The following is a 16,497-nucleotide window of genomic DNA, read 5'->3' on the forward strand; positions in this document are numbered from 1 at the left end:
GTTGGCCACCATTTATCATGAATTTTGGGTCAAACCTGTCCAACAGTTTAGAGATATTTTAGCAGTGCAGCCAGCATGGCTAAACATTTCCCAGTCTTTTTAGTTCCTTATAATTAAAAGTACACAGACAAGACAGAGAGTAACATAAAATTTAATGTAAAAATTAAACCATTAACCCCATAAATCACCATCACCACTAATCTTGCTGGATCACAAGGAACACCCTGCCTATTATCCTACCTTTTTTTGGTCTCAATTATTAACGTTTTGTGTAATTTAACTTTACAAAATTGAAACATAACTTGACATCGATTATAACTGAATTCCCAAAGTAAAGTCTTGTCTTAAAGGTGGAATATAATCTTTACTCCTACATGAAAATGGTTAAATTATTTCACAATCTAATGTAAAAAAAAATAATAATGACAATAATGACAACACATTAATTTAAGAAACACAGGAAATAAGTCCACTTTTATATTTTAGCACCTTTTTAATGACACAGTGTGACATTTAAACTGCTGATCATCTCCAGCCAGAAGGGGCGGCCTCATCTTTGGCTTATAATTGCTTGTGCTGTGTTTCCTGAAATAATGAGCGGGTCATCGGTAGGATCGGACCTCTCATGCGGAGGCTGGAAACTTTACTCTGTCTCTTACAGAGGATGCTCATTGTTAGTGGCAGTGCGGTGCGGGTGAGTTGAGGCCAAGCTTTTTACGCGGCTCAGATTGCGATAACCTTTTGATCAAAGTTGTAGGCCTAATTTACAGGAAAAAAAGTAGTCTGGAAGTAAGTACTCGATAACACATTTTGCGTAATGTGTTTTGACTGTAATCATTCCCATCCCCATTTGCTTTACCCTCATACTGTATTTTCAATTCTGAAAACTCAACCATTTCAGTCCATTGGCAGTCACTCACCTATGAGGGGTGACGAAAGGATTGAGAGTAAATTTCCACACCTGTAGAGTGGCGTTCAGGTCAGCGGCAGCATGCTGGCAAGTATATCAATGAGGTTGTCCAAACCCCACAGGTAGCCATCTTCTCGATTGCCCTCTACCCAGGGAGTGCGGTGGTCCAAGGTGAGGTGAGCCGGCAATGCAGCTGTCTTTGCGAAGTCAATCATCCAGACTCCTGTTCTGCCTGTCCAGTCATGTAGAAACAGTAAGGAGCTGCCCACCACCTGCAGGGATACAGCTGTTAGGAAAAAGTCCCACCACTGGACACATTTGTAACATATCAGCCTAACCCTGTGTACCCACCAAACGCGATGAAAAATGATCGCGCCTCAAGATTACATACAAAGTCAATGCAAAGACGCGATTTGAAGCGTCATTTTGCCGGGCGACGCGATTGCGCGGCACGTTGGACGCGAAATTCGCGTCGCGTCCAACGCCTCGCGTCCAACGCCTCGCGTCCAACGCTCGAGTTGAAATAATTGAACTTTTGCGGCGTCGTCGCGTGAAGACGCGCCGCGACAGCCTATCAGCGTTGAGATCGTCATCGACGTGCTGACGTATGGACGTCCTGGTGTTCCCTCGCAAAATCTAATCAAACCGCCAGAAACAATGGAGGAGCAGCTTATCATCGCTGTCACCGCTCACCCAGAGCTGTACGACAGTTCCTGTCCCTTGTACAGGGACAGGAACAAGAAGGACCAGGCCGCCTCCGTAGGGTAGCATGCACCCAGAACCGACGTCAGCGCCTAGCCCGCAGACGACGCTGGGAACTTCTCCAGAGCAGGTACAGTGCAGCGATCGTGGTTATCTCAGGCATGGTCAACGAGAGAATGAAATGGCGGAAGAAATGTTGTTGTTTGGGCGGGCTCGACGCGCGGCGCGATTTCGTCGCATTTTGGGGGTTTTGTACGAGCGTCAAAACTGGAGCGTCCGGCGCGACGCGATTTCATTTGAGGCGTTTGGTGGGTACACGGGGTAAGGCGGCCTACACAAGCCAGCACACAACTGGCACTATGGACTCCCAGCATAGCTCTTTTTTAGGACAAGCTTAGCGATTCTTGGCTGTGCTAAACAATACCACATCTTACCTCATGTGTTCTGAAGAAGTCTGACTCCTCCAAAACCTGCCGCAGTTGTTTCAGCCGTCTCAGATAGCCCCACTGAAGGGAAAAATACAAGACTTATGACAAGACAGAAAAGGGGGAGCAGACAAATGCAAAAGCAAATGAAAATCACCGAGGGTCAAACTCACCACGATGTGTGTATTGGACTCGACAAAGTTGTCCAGTGCTTCCATTACTTGCTCCCTGCTTTTGGTCCTTTTGAAGTTTGTGTGACATTCTTCATTTGACTTCTGCACAGGAAACGTACAGGTTACAGCATCATAATCCAAAATGCAGAGATTGTCAGTCTAACAGCATTTATTCTCCACATATCAAGGTTGGGGCTGCAACTAACAATTATTTTTATTATACAGGGTTCCCGCACATTTTTATGGACAAAATTTCTAAACTTGTCCATGACATTTCAAGGACCCTTAAAAACATATCTTTTTGTTTTGTTCCACTTGCCCAGCGTTTTTCTATTTGATTCAAACTCTATTCAAGCATAATTTCAGGTAGCTGGCAGGGCGCCCTGCAGCTCAGTGAGCGGAGCAAGCGCTCCATGTCATAAGGCAATGTCCTTGCCGCACAGCAGCAGTTTTGCTTCCTGCTTGCGGCCCTTTGCTGCATGTCATCCCTCTCTTTCCCTTTCATGCTTACATTCTGTCCTGTCAAATAAAGGCAAAAAAGCCAAATAAAAAAATCTTTCAATTTTTTTAAATAGCTGGCATACATGAAGAGAGAGATGGAACGGATAAAAAGAGAAACAATTGTGATGTTAAACAAAACATCCCAAGTCACATTTGAGTTATGTTAAGTCGACAGCTACAGAAAAAACAATTGCATGTTATATTACATGGAGGTTTATCCATGAAAGATCACTGCGACAATTTCCTTAAACACAACAAACTTTCCATTACTCTTCCAAAATTTTCAGTGGTCACTAATTCAATGACTTTTCCTTTTTACATGACTGTGGGAACTGACTGTAATTTAACATGCCAGTCATTTTCATGATTAATTGTTTAGTCTATAAATATAAAAAAAACTGTAAAATGTTCATCGCAATGTCCAACAGCCCAAAGTGTCATCTTCAAATTGCTTCTTTTTTCTAACCAGCAGCCCAGAACCCTTCATTTACTGTTAGAATTTTGCATGCTTTTGCTTGAAACATGAGTGGAATGATGAACTGATTATCAAATTAGTTGAATGAATTTCTAAATGGTTAATCACCTAATCAATGCAACTGTAATCATCATGAATCCATGACCTGACACGACCATCTCTGACGAAAACTTGGAGCTTACCTGGAATCCTTCGATACGGAAGCCCAGAGTTGTCGTGGAGCTCAGCGTCTCCCTCCACTGCATGTACCTGGTTTTCAGCACCGCCCGCTGGGCTCGTTCCTGGACCGTTGGGGCCTCTGGGTCCACAGCCACCATCTTCTCATACATGTCGTTACGAGGCTGGGGCCGCTCTCTGGCCACCTGCAGCTCCTCCTCGAGGTATGTGCTGTGAAGGACAGTGCTTCACCGTTAGTGTGACTGGAGTATGTTAATTCATTCATTGTATCAAAGGCTACAGACGTAGCAAAATGTACAAACCGTCCCACCGACCAAAAAAAAGTATTAACTAACGGTGAAAGGGTCTGACCAACTGTTCCCCCTTCCGTTGCTGACTTATGACATTGAGTTATGGCCAAAATTATGTTTTATGAGGTCACCATGACCTTGATCTTTGAACTTCAACCACCAGCTTCTAATCAGTTTATTATTTTGTCCAGGTGGATGTTTGTGCCAAATTTGAAGACAGTCCCTTCAGGGTATTCTTGAGATAATGCTTGCACAAGAATGAGACAAATGCAAGGTCACCATGACCTTGACATTTGATCCCCAAAATCTAAGCCTTTTTCTTTTTCTAATTCCCTTTAGGTTTTCTTGAGATATTTGATTCACAAGAATGAGACAGACAAGATCACAGTGACCTTGACCTTTGATCTATGACCACCAAAATCCAAACAGTTCATCCCTAAGTCTAAGTTGTTGTTTGTGCTAAATTTGAAAACATTCATTCAAGGCACTCTTGAAATATCACGTTCACAAGAATGGGTGGACGGAAGGACAAAAAACCGAAAGATGCTTACCGGCTCCCCATCTTGCAGTCCATTATGGCAGGTGTGTTGAAATGGGTCAGCAAGTTATCCATCATGTTGTAATCTTGCTCGTCCCGCTGCACCACGCCGTGGTAGGCTGGAACAAAGGGCCTCAGAGAGTCCTCCATCAGCCTGAGGTAGCATTGTTGCTCTCTCTCACAAAATCTCTTCAACAGTGTGCCGTAATCCCCGACATGAAAGCTCCCTGCGGACACACAAGGACAAGAAGAAAAATCATGTTGATTCTATTAGCCTACTCACATTGTGAATTTCTTTCCCCAAAAATTAGACCCCAAAGGAGCAAATGAAAGACTTTTTAAACCAGACAGACAAACCTGCATGTCCGACCACTTGCAGCCACTGTTGAGGTTTCTTGGGAGTCATGGGGAGAAGAGATGAAGCTCCACAGTTTTTGTGTTTCTTCCATGCGGAGTTCTGCATGGGAAAACCCAAAAGGTCTCAGTCAGTCATTCTTTAGCACACACACACCCTAGGTCACACTCCTCTGCTGCCTATGTTTTCTGCGTCTTAAGAGACAAGCAGCAGACTTCAGACTCAGTCACTCAACTTTTTGCCTCATGGGTGAACAACGTCTCCGTGGAAACAGCCCTTCGCCAAGACTGAGTGACGAGAGGACAGGGTCGGCTCTGATCTTGTGCAACAGTTTCATTAAACATTTACAGGAAGCACTTGTTTTCTACTGAAAACTGCTATTACACCTCAAACTGTGGAAGGCTGAACACACAGATGTTCAAAACGTCAACTTGGAAAGTTGGTTTCAAGTTTTGAAATCAGGTTAAAAATGTGTTGCAGACACAGCCATGATCAGTAATTTGAGGAAAATGTTACCACAATTTTGATATAATTCTGTTATGAACTGGCTGCAGCTTCTGTATTGTTCTTATTGATGATAATATCAATAGTACAAAGAGTATAAAGGTTATGGTTGTATTGACAGTGATGATATTGACATGTGAATGAACAATGAGTATTTAAACTATGAATTACATAATTAACTGGTGTATGGGTTTTAGAGGGGTTAATGCACATGAATTGTTCCTGACAGTGTGTCACCTGTTCATGAGAGTTTAGGGACTGCATTTTACTTGTGCTAGTCAAGATTAGACCTAAGTATAGTGGTTTTCAAGAGAGAGACCTAATACAATGTGGTCTAGATGTGAAAAAAATCTGTGAAATTTTCCTTTTTTGTATTTCACAAAAAGAAAAAAGGTTTGAGCATAGTGCTTTTTGATCTGGGTCTGATTGTATGAGGTCGACATGTGAGAAAAGCTGTGAAATCTTCCTTTTTGTGTATTTTCACAAACAGAATAAAGGTTTTACAGATGTTAAAGTGGGTTTCATACAGTCTGGGTTTTACATTAAATTGCTAACATGCTCTCACCACAGTAAGAGGTGCAAAGAGGTGCCTCTGGATCTGATACTTGCTCCCCGACAATTAATTTTCAGCATCATCTTGCAGATGTGTGAAGGTAGTGGCTGTCCGCTGCCTGCAGAGGGCAGCGGCGCGCCTGCCAGCCTGCAGACAGATACTATTGCCGCACGGTCGGAGCAGAGGAAGAAGCAGCAGAGCCACAGCAAAGTGAAGAAGAAGAATTTAACGGTTCCCGGTTGTTGAACCGCTCCCGTCTCCACGGTGGCGGTGGACTCCGGACTGTTTTGGACTGCATTGTCACATTACCACACATCAGGCGGCTAGCTGTTTCATGTGCCTCACCTAGCTAACGCACCGAGCGAGCTATGTGCTGACAACTTACCTCATAACGGATCGTTACTGCGAAAAAAGGTAACGTATTTTTGTATGGTGTTTAATCGTAAACTGAATAACATAAGTTCACATGAAGATAGCTCGGTTAGTTAGCTGCGAGTCAAGTTAACTAACTCTGACCCAACGCTAACGAACGATTATGTCCATGCTAGCTAACCTTAGCTAACGTTTGTCGGTAAATGTTACCAGAGCGAAGATTGACAGAGAAGTAAAACATAACATAGCGTTGGTTAACTGCATTTCAGAAGCGTAAAATAATCAGCATAGTAGAGCCGATCCTTAAACTTAACTCTTGCGAGCTAGCGTTTCTAATGTTTTCTGTGCATGTACAGTGAGAGAGGTTTACACAGATTTCATGTCACAGTCGCCTTCACTCTGCACGGGAGAAAGTGAAGTCGAGCGCGAAATCAACAGCATTGCACCACAATAAAAGATACCCGAAATAATAACTTACCTCGTAAAACATGACTTAAGACATTTCCTGAGTCCACGACATATGATCTGATACTACCAACCAGCCAGAACTTTTTCCAATAAAAATGATGACACCTTTTGAAATGGACTCGGTTGGCTCGCTACTGCCCCTCGTGGCGTGTGTGGATGAAGGCAGACTGTGTGATGTGAGCCAGGTGAAATAATAGGATGGAAATTCAGAATAATTAAAGAATATGTTTCATATAACTATGCTAATGTAAGCCGCGGTTCAGTAGTTCACCCCTGAGAAATTATATATCAAGCATAATTCAAGACAACAGACATCTGTCCTTCTCTACAGTCGCTAAACCTTATGTTTTTACAGCTAGGTTGTTATGATTCTGAAATATTATCTATAGTGTCAAAATGAATGGAAATCTGCACAAATCTAAATGAAGTACAAGTATGACACACAAACAACTTTGTGAGTAGACAACAGGACATGCACATGATCCCCGATTTACTCATAATTTTGCTTTTGGGTTGTTTCTCTCAGGCTATGAACCCAATGGACATGTGAAATATTTGGAAATTTGGCATGTTATCATTTGATGACTGATTTTTACAGATTACAGTTGTTAATTCAGATCTCCATTGTTAACCTCTTTAAACAACAAGGAATAAGGGCAGCAAAATGAATCGAAGCATTGAAAATGCAGTAAGGCCAAGTGCAATTGCCAAATCACAGGAGCTGCAATTTTTGATCAAGGTAATGTGACATAACATACCGTCATTAATGAAGCATTTCGGTGCTACAACGATGTTGCAGCCCTACAAATCATATACCAGAGAAAGAAAGAAAGAAAAGAAAAAAAGAAAAAAAATCACATCTTTTTTTTTAAAGTGAAAATGAAATGCAAACATTACCTTTCTCACAACTCATCTGTCTCATTGCTGCACATCGTGAGGCCCAATGACAAATCAGGGTTTAAGTTGTCTAAATGTGTATAGATGTTTGATATGATCCTAATAGCTTCATCTGGATCTGCTGGGAGAGAGATCTGAACATAAAATCCCCACAAACAGGACAAGTGTTGACTGTTAACATTAAGTCCTCCTGTTTTTTCCATACTTTGTAAAATGTTGAAAATTTGTTTTCCTGGTCAATTTACAGTTATGATCAGGCTTTAACATTTTTTTCCAGCTGTGTTTTGAAACAGTAGAGGAGTTAGATTATTCCAGTTGCTCCTAATTCATAAGACATATTTCTACCACACAGACCCAGAGCGATGGAGGAGGGCTCTGAGGTGATTGAGGATATTGTATTTCGAGGAGTGGAGTTTTCTGTGAAGATAGAGGTCGACAAGGGTTTGCTGATAGTGGAAATCTCAGACTCAATGACAGCGGATCAGTGGAGAGGGGACTTTAATCCTGCATGTAAGTAGCATGCATTCATTATGGATTAAATGTCATCACAGGCACCAATAGTCTAATAGTCTTTTTTTTTTTCCCAGACATTGAGGACCTCACCCGCAAAACCGGCAACTTCAAGCAGTTCCCTATTTTCTGCAGCATGTTGGAATCAGCAGTTAGAAAGGTGTGTCTGAAGGTGCATTGAGACAAAATGGGAAAAAAATGCAGAGGAGGCACAAACGCATACAAAGTCAATAGAAAGATGTGAGCAGACACGGATTTGCTCGAGGCTGTGTGAGCTGAGGCGAGACTCATTCATTCGAGTTCAATGTTTCCACTTGAGAGAAAAATGTACAGTTACACCGAGCTGTCTTATTGCCTCTCTGCTTTTCATTAATGTTAAGAGCAGGGCCAAATGGAGACGCCCTGGAGGAAAATATGAGAAACAATTGGAAATTTGGGTCCATTTAGAAATCGGCCTCAACTGGACACACACAGAGACTTGTGTGTGTCATTTCAACAAACATTAGCACTGTCTGTCAGGCCATTTGTAGCTAAAACAAAAGTAATACACAGACCCAAAAAAAGTCAAAACTGTGCAAAGAAAGTGAAACAGTTGTGTCTAAATACACAGTAATATCACATAAGATTCACAAAGAGGAAAAATACAAAATTATTTCTGTGTATTTAATTGTAAATAAGATGGTGAATCTCTCATTACAAATTACAAGTGGGGTTTTTCTTCTTGAAATACTACACTTTATTCTCATCGAATTACAACTTAATTCTTGTAATATTATGACTTTTTTTCCTCAAAATTATTACTTTATTCTAGTTTTATTATGACTTTATTTTCAAAATACACATTGTTGTGTTCTTATTATTTTTTCAGTGTGGCCATAATCCTCTTTTGTAATTTCTAATGTTGTATAGTTAACTTGAGCTTTTTCTGCAGATGAGTGATTCGGTTACACTGGACCTCTTGACCTACTCTGACCTGGAGCTGCTACGTAACAGAAAAGCTGGCGTGGTTAGTCGTCCTCGCGGCCATCAACAGTCATCTGCTCTCACTGCTAAAAGATATTTAATCCTCATCTACACTGTGGAGTTTGACAGGTTTGTGACTGTGGCAACATAAATAGTCACGTAATAAACATTCATTTGTTCGGGGATGCCCTCTTTGATTTAGTTTCTCAGTATTTCTGTGATAGTAATTCATGATTTGCTGGCTATTTTGTATTTGTAGGATACACTACCCCTTACCCCTGCCCTATGTGGGTAAGCCTGACCCAGCTGCCCTGCAGAAGGAAGTCAGAGCTCTGAGAGCTGAGCTCAGCACCGTCTCCGCTCATGGAATTAACAAATCTGCAGAACTAGAAATACAGCGGCTACGAGCAGAGTAGGTCTTATTTTATTCCCAGCACCACTGTGACCAGCACAAGAGGGGAGGGGGCGGGCGTTTTTCTGACGTCCTTTTACTGATTTCAAGGCTTGCTCGGGTGAAAGAAGAGAAGGAGGCCATGGCGAAGGTTCTGGAGCGATTGCAGATCAGTGGAAGTGGTTCTGCGCCTGCAGGAGAGGACTGGAGGGTCAGAGATGTGGTGAGGACGCTGGAGGAACAGCTCGTCAAGGAGAGGGCCAAAAGTCAACGCTCAGCAAGCAAGAGATGCCAAGAGCAGCGACTCCTAACGGAGCAGGTGGACCTCTTTTGCTTCTTAAAGTAATCAGCTGAAAAAGGTTGACGGTGTCTCATTTGTAACTGAGCTGTTTTTTCTCGTCCTGGCTAGTTTGAGGAGCTGAGAGCATCAGAGTGTGCTCTCCGTCTTCGTGTCAAGAGTCTCACTAGTGAACTGGCACTACTACGGAGAGGGTTAGACAATCTAAGCATGTACTATATCTTTACTTTCTCTCTCTTTTATTCATTCACTTACAATATGGAATTTAAAAAAATGAAATAGGAATATTATTCACTTATTTAGCTTGCACACTGTGCGTCTGCAGCAGAGTGACTCCTGTGTCAGGTCGCATCAGCTCTCGAGTTGATGGGGAAATCTATCGCTCGCTCTCCCGGGAGAGGAGGTCGGGTTACGGGACAGTCAGGGCTCGCTCGGGATCCAGAGAACGAATGGAGAACAGAGGGCAAAGGTCGGAGGAGAGGGGAAGAAGAGCGGACTCCTCGGGTCCACGTGCTCACATACCCAGGCCATCACCTTCTCCCACTGGTACTGGCTCTGCTCGTGATGTTGCTGCACTTTGGCCTGTTATTGTCATGAGGATATGATGATCTAAATATTCCTACACACTATCTTACAGGGTCCCGGGTACAACGCTTTGACCCAACTGCTTACATCCAGGACCGACAGCGCAGACAGAAAGAGGCAGAGCTCAAAAAGTTGGTTATTTCTGCTTTTACAGCATCAATGTTTGATCTGCTCGGAACAATAATTTTAGCCCTGTTTTCTGTGTCAGACAGCGGAAGGTACGGAGGGACATGCTTACATCACCTATTGTCCCTGAGAGGGGGCGGTCACGTTCCAGAGAGGCCTATCCTCAGATAGCCAGGTCCAGCAGCAGAGGCAGGAGTTTATCAGTGGAGCGGAGAGGGAGCAGGAACTCCTCTGACAGCTCGTTAGTGGATATGGATGAAATGGCCAAAACTCTGTTCAGGTGACGAAATTACCTCCAGTTAGGTTTTTGTAAAGTCTCTATTGTTTTAGCTCATTATTTTAATACGTTTTTTTGTTTGTTTGTTTGTTTGTTTGTTTACAGAGGAAGAAAACAGAATTACAATGGACCCAGTGTGTTAAGTGACAAGGTAATTAATTGGTTTTGTTTTGTTTTTGTTTGGCCACTCTTCAGGGTTATTCTGTGTTTTTCTTATTGTCCACAGATCCCATGAAAAGATTAAAACCTACAATGTGTCTGGCTGACTTTTAATACAGTTTGACTTCCCAACTCTGTCTGTGGCTCACAGCCTCAACCCCAATTCTTCCTTCAGAAGACATCTTCAAAACAAGTTGCAAATATGTCGTTTCTTTTTTTTTTAAAGGCTGCGTTATTCTCTAAAACAGGACCATTTTTAGCTTAACTTGTTCAAAAAGACACCTCCTAGAGCTTTTCTTGAAAAGAAAAATGTGTTCACTTTAATTCTGACAGGATTTGGCAAAAGTTAAATATACCAACTCATAAAATACACGCTTATTTTTGCACACTGTAATCTCTTACTATTTTTCCTTTGCACTGGCATTATTTTTTACCCTCGGGTTTTGCAAGGAGTCCCACCCTGATGTGTTGTGATTGGTCGTCTACACCAAGTGACCTGGTGACTCAGGGCTACAGCACATGCTGATAATCCGCTGATAGCATTTCTTAGAAATCGGTAACCCCAGATTTGCAGCAACTCTTTAGATTTCATGTTTCAATTGATCATTTCAGAACAAATCACAATCTTTCCCAACCCCATGAGTGCTTTGTGTGTCTAAACATAACCAGACCTTAACCACAGTGTGTCACACCTTAAAACATCGAGACAAGAACATTTAAAAGCGGCTCACAAGAATTCCCAAATCTAGGGTTAACCCCCAAAAAAATTAACCAAGGGTTTCCAGACAAATTGATCTGGACAGAAATCAGCATATTATCGATTCCAATATTTCATTTAAAAGCCAGTATCTGCAAATAGCGATGATTTGCCAATATTATCGTGTATACCTTGTTTTTTTAAGCTTTTCATCAGAGTTGTGGACAGTTAAAAAAAACAGTATTACTAGCCTTATCCTTAATGTGTGATCTGTTATCTGTTGTTAGTCTAGAGGAGGCCTTTTGACCAGGAAGCCATTATGCAGCACTCCAACACACAGAATGAAAGACAAAGGTAATTATTTTAACTCTTTCACATTTTTCCCGCAATATAATTATTTAAATTGTTAAAATGGTAACCAACACACACATCTCATTATCATTTTTATGTCATTATACCCAGAGAGCTCCATAGATACGGGGGCTGAGCTGTCGGAGATCGATGCCAGGCTGCTGGCACTTCAGGAGTACATGAGGGACCTGGATACAGGACACTAACAGTCGCTGCACAACCGGCTGCTCAGCCCACTCCATGTTACCTGAGGACTTTTCCCTCTGCACAGGCAGAGAAACACATCTAGCCTCAGACATGAGCGACGGGTTATCACTGTGTACGTGTTCATGTTAAAGCCTGCTACTAAGACTTGAGGAAACAACAGCCATCACTGTGAAGGACTACTTTTTGTGGACTGAAATTATTTTTCTAATGGACCGAGTTTTTATTAATGAACTTAAAAGATGACTGTGTCTGAGTGTACTGTTGTCTTTTCTTTTGTACATCTCACCACACCAACTAAATTAGTAACATGGACCTGAAATTTGGCACTACCTCAGTCCATAAATAACTTATTTTCATCCTTTACTCACCTGTTGATGTTTTCTTTCCATTTTTGTTTGGTTATCTGAGAGCACGGCATTGTGTTTGTTAGTTACGGAGTCGTCTCCCTGTCAGTGTGCACTATTTTAAACAAAAATGTCAATGCCTAAGTCTGCTTTTTCACTACCTACGTTGGGATGTGTGTTCTCTTTCCTGCTCGATTTTGAACTCAACGATACCCCGTGCATTTTAAGCATTATAGCCAAAACCACTATACAACCTTTTATAAGTTGATCTACATGGTGCAATAAAATGTAATTAAATTTTCAGTTTGAACCAAAATTAACCTAATTTTCCTTTAATGTGATATCCCAAATTCAAGCATAAAATATTAATCTTGTAAGACATTTGCACAAGGGAGTAATACTTCTCATCAAAGGTAAATTTGACAGACGAGGAATATTTGTATTTATGTGTACACAAACCCACACCACTAACATGGTGACTGTGCATGCAAGAATATTAATAACATATTTTTATAATGTAGTGAAACTGCCAAATTTTGTATTATCTGCTGTATGTTTATGTGCACAGACTGTTACTCTCATTTGTCCCCAGTCCAAAATCTTTTATACCATCTAAAATTTCATTTATAAGAAATGCATCCTGTGTGGTTTGTTGTTGTTGTTTTTTTACATGCATTTTTGTGTACAGTTGTGTATGTGCTGCTTCCCTTTGCACTATTGTCAGGTGAAGTAGAGCCTGGAGGAGACCTTGAAGGGGTTACACCACTACAGCTGGCTTGCTTTCATTAATTAACAAAAAAAAACTTGTGGGCATGAAGCCTTCCTCTCAGGGGAACAACTCAGTGGCTGAACAGCTGCTCTCTTTCTACCAGGATAATCAGGAGGGAGACTATGTTGGTTGAACGCAGCACAAAAGTAGCTATGGTTACACGCACACCAATAATCCCCTATTATTTAGAATATGACAATATTCTGAATTTGCAGGTCATATAAAAGGCCTATTCAGTTTAAATATTTCGAATTAAGCCATTTTCCAAATTTAGCATTTTCCGAGTAAGACATGGAATATGCCGATATTATTCAAGATATAGGATTATTATTTGGGCATGTATACAGCCAATTCGGAATATGCATCTCAAATAAGGTTCTTAACACAGTTTGCGACACAAAGCCTGTTGTCTGTTTACAATTGCCTCTGAGTGTTGTCATGGATACACTGTACACAAACTAACTCGCCAACAGTTTGCAAAGCTGAGGGGTAAAGATGACTGCAAAAGAAAAAAGCACATTTCTGGTTGGAAGGAGAAACACACCTGCTTTTAAACTTCATGAAAGGCTTAGATATCAACAGGATTTTGGATATGCGAAAATAGTGCAGCGCCGACCAAAGAAGGTATTAGAAGGAATTAAAGAGGAGGCTGGGCTCACATGGTCCAACATATCTGAAAACTGAAAAAAATCTGTTTTGTTGCATAGAAACAAAATGACAAGCGGCTGCAGCCGTCCTACTTCTCCATTTTTTGACATGGTAACTGACATTTTGGGGCAAGTTAATCGGAGTATGCACGGATGTGTGTAAACAGGAGTATTAGTGAAATACTCATTTTCATCAGCCATGTAAATAGCTTCGTAGGAATGTTGTCTTTTTTGGAATAAGAAAAAACAGACTATTTTATGCATGTAAATGTAGTCGCTGACACTGTAGGAAGCTACACATATTCATAATTAAGCTACATATTAAATAGACATAGGACAATGGACAATATTCTTTAGAAGAAAAGAAAATTATTTTCTCTCCCTAATGTTACAAATTCATTGTCCAGTGTAACCAGTATGTGTTACCACTAAATAAAGAGAGGGCATGTTACAGGTACATGTAAAGATTGGACCTGATAAATAAAACAGAAATAATGGGAGCCAAGAGGTTGAAGACCATACAGTACAGAACCACAGGACAAAAATATAGATATTATTTGCACTATAATGAATGCTTAGATGTCTATTGGACATTTGTGCGAAATAGGAATTGTTGCAAGGTCACAGTGACCTTGACCTTTGAACACCAATCAGCTCATTGTTGAGTCCGAGTGAATATTTGTGTCAAATTTGAAGAAATTCCCTAAAGTAGAGATATCGCTTTCACAACAGTGAGACAAATGTAAGGTCAGGGTAACATTGACCTTTGACCACCAAAATGTAGTAGTTCATTCTTGAGTCTGCTCAAATGTTTGTGCCAAATCTGGTACAAAGGTTGGTAGGTATGTTCGGTGCCAAATGTGTGTGTGGAATTCAATCCTACCGCGCTTGATGTAGGTGGTCAGTTCACAGCCTCCTCATTTCGGTAGCAGGTTCTGGCTCTCGTGGGCTAACGGTTCTCTCTGACATCGACTCCACATCTCTGGATGTCCTCCAAACCCTTGGCTCGTCTTAGAGGGACTCAAAAAACACCATGATCAATAAATGAGGTCACATCATTACCTTTATGGTAATTTTATGAGCTAGAGAATACAGCTATCGAAATTAACTCAATGATCCAATTCACAGCTTCAGTTGTGCAACATTCGTTGTTCAAGTCCATTTAAAAAGCAAAATTTCACTCGTATCCAAACAAAATTACTAGCTTAGAGAGCTACCATTTGTAGTAGATACTCAATTGCAGTTAAGGTGCATAATATAAAACAAACAGCATTTTGTAAAGATTTTGTAAATTCCCTATAGGCAGCACACAAAAATGCTAATGGTAAAAATCAATAGGAAAGAACATCTGGACCAGCAGGTCTACTGCAGCAATTAACTCAAGAGCACATAAAAATGTACATGAAAACAAAAAACGACTGAATTCTCACCACACTAACATAACAAAGTATAATTCTTACTGGCAATATTTTTAAGATATTAATTCTCATGCTTTCCTTTCCTCAACAACACTAGCATAATCAACTGGGATTTTACTTGGCTCTAAATTAGCATTGAAGCTAACTGACATGAAACGCTAACATTTTTAGCATTTCTATATGGAGTATAACACAGCCAAAATTAGCATCATGGCTAGCAGCTGATTTAACTTACCTGTGGGCAGATTAGCAGCGAAAAAGGCGTCAGGCGTCGGTGCACACAGGCGGCCTACCTTCTTTTTTATCCACAGTGGCTTGTATTGTCAACATAAAACGCGAATAAACACATGGAAACACGACATTAACTTTAACAGAGTTTGCTATTGTTTTCAGCCGCGTCTTGTCACTTTATAAAGGTGTTTTTCGCCCAGGTTCAACCAAGCCTGATTCTCCGCCCTTTCACCTCAGTAATGTAACCTAACTGCTACATGGTGGGCGGGATGAACAGTCTCATTGGACAACGAGGACGATACCAGATACCAATTGGTTGCTCCTCAAACTCAAGAATGCACAATCATTTTATATGAAATATTTAAACACTTAAATTAACTCTGTTGTTAATTACCTTATATATTTCAAGTATTTAATTAAGCACAGTTTTTTTATCCAGGTCCAAGTTTTGGCTAAAATCTGTGCAAAACTGCACACACCAATGATTACTTTGTATACAGTCTGTTTTATTTATTTTATACTGATGGATTTTTACATATTGTGTTCTGAGTATTTCAATTTGTATTTATTTTATTTTATCGTTGCTTTGTTTACCTGCCAAGGGACAACAGATGCAAATCCGCTGCTGGCTATCTCTGGTGCAGTAAACATTTATTTGTGCGTTGTCTCTGTAAAAATTAAACAATTAAATAAATACTCGCATTACAATTGTTAAACTATTAAGGCTTTAATTATTAATCTATGAACTTTTTAATCCCCTTCTCTACTGTGGGCTACACCAGCACAATTCTTACAGGACTCCTTCACAATTTAGGAGACTTTTTATGCCTCTGCGCAGGTGATAGCAGTGGCTAAAGGCATTATGTTTTTGGGTTGTCGTGCATACACCACACTCTCATGAATGTGGTTTCTCAAGAACACCTTGAGGGAATTTTTTAAAATTTGGCACAAACGTCCACTTTGATTCAAATATAAACTGATTCGATTTTGGTGGTCAAAAGTAAAAGTCATATGACCTCACAAAAAATGTTTCGTCATAACTCAAGAATTCACTAATCTTGAAACTGTGCTGACAGTATAGCTCTTCTGTGCTGGCGGGGGGAAGATGTGTGCGAAGCATCTACGTTATCACAGACATGGATGTAAACTGTAAGAGCAACTTGACTGGCTGGCTGAGGCATACA

At 40.9% G+C, this 16,497-nt stretch overlaps 2 protein-coding genes across 9 annotated transcripts; one reads left to right on the forward strand and one right to left on the reverse strand.

The window, feature by feature from the left end:
• Positions 1 to 135: 135 nt before the first annotated feature.
• itpkca (inositol-trisphosphate 3-kinase Ca) lies at positions 136 to 14,566 on the reverse strand. 3 transcript variants are annotated; one of them, XM_088088730.1, is made up of 7 exons: positions 14,548 to 14,566; positions 4,549 to 4,648; positions 4,205 to 4,418; positions 3,369 to 3,573; positions 2,211 to 2,312; positions 2,047 to 2,118; positions 136 to 1,182 (listed from the first exon to the last, which is right to left on the reverse strand). In XM_088088730.1, the coding sequence occupies exons 2-7, from the start codon at positions 4,595 to 4,597 to the stop codon at positions 976 to 978; spliced, it is 849 nt and encodes a 282-aa protein (XP_087944856.1). In that variant the 5' UTR covers positions 4,598 to 4,648; positions 14,548 to 14,566; the 3' UTR covers positions 136 to 975. The 3 variants fall into 3 exon arrangements, with proteins under 3 accessions (XP_087944856.1, XP_042355164.1, XP_087944855.1); XM_042499230.2 differs by lacking the exon at positions 14,548 to 14,566 and adding an exon at positions 6,454 to 6,606; XM_088088729.1 differs by lacking the exon at positions 14,548 to 14,566 and adding an exon at positions 4,782 to 4,808.
• ccdc61 (coiled-coil domain containing 61) lies at positions 5,772 to 12,886 on the forward strand. Of its 6 annotated transcripts, none has more exons than XM_088088721.1 (13): positions 5,772 to 6,017; positions 7,693 to 7,850; positions 7,928 to 8,010; positions 8,782 to 8,942; positions 9,073 to 9,225; positions 9,316 to 9,523; positions 9,614 to 9,714; positions 9,828 to 10,048; positions 10,140 to 10,218; positions 10,278 to 10,493; positions 10,596 to 10,641; positions 11,634 to 11,700; positions 11,809 to 12,886. In XM_088088721.1, the coding sequence occupies exons 2-13, from the start codon at positions 7,703 to 7,705 to the stop codon at positions 11,901 to 11,903; spliced, it is 1,578 nt and encodes a 525-aa protein (XP_087944847.1). In that variant the 5' UTR covers positions 5,772 to 6,017; positions 7,693 to 7,702; the 3' UTR covers positions 11,904 to 12,886. The 6 variants fall into 6 exon arrangements, with proteins under 6 accessions (XP_087944847.1, XP_087944848.1, XP_087944850.1 ...); XM_088088722.1 differs by having other exon boundaries at positions 9,831 to 10,048; XM_088088724.1 differs by having other exon boundaries at positions 9,614 to 9,696; positions 9,831 to 10,048.
• Positions 14,567 to 16,497: the final 1,931 nt, after the last annotated feature.

Source organism: Plectropomus leopardus, chromosome 15, assembly GCF_026936395.1.
Source record: "Plectropomus leopardus strain MGB_pleo_1.0 chromosome 15, ASM2693639v1, whole genome shotgun sequence".
NCBI lineage: Eukaryota > Metazoa > Chordata > Actinopteri > Perciformes > Serranidae > Plectropomus > Plectropomus leopardus.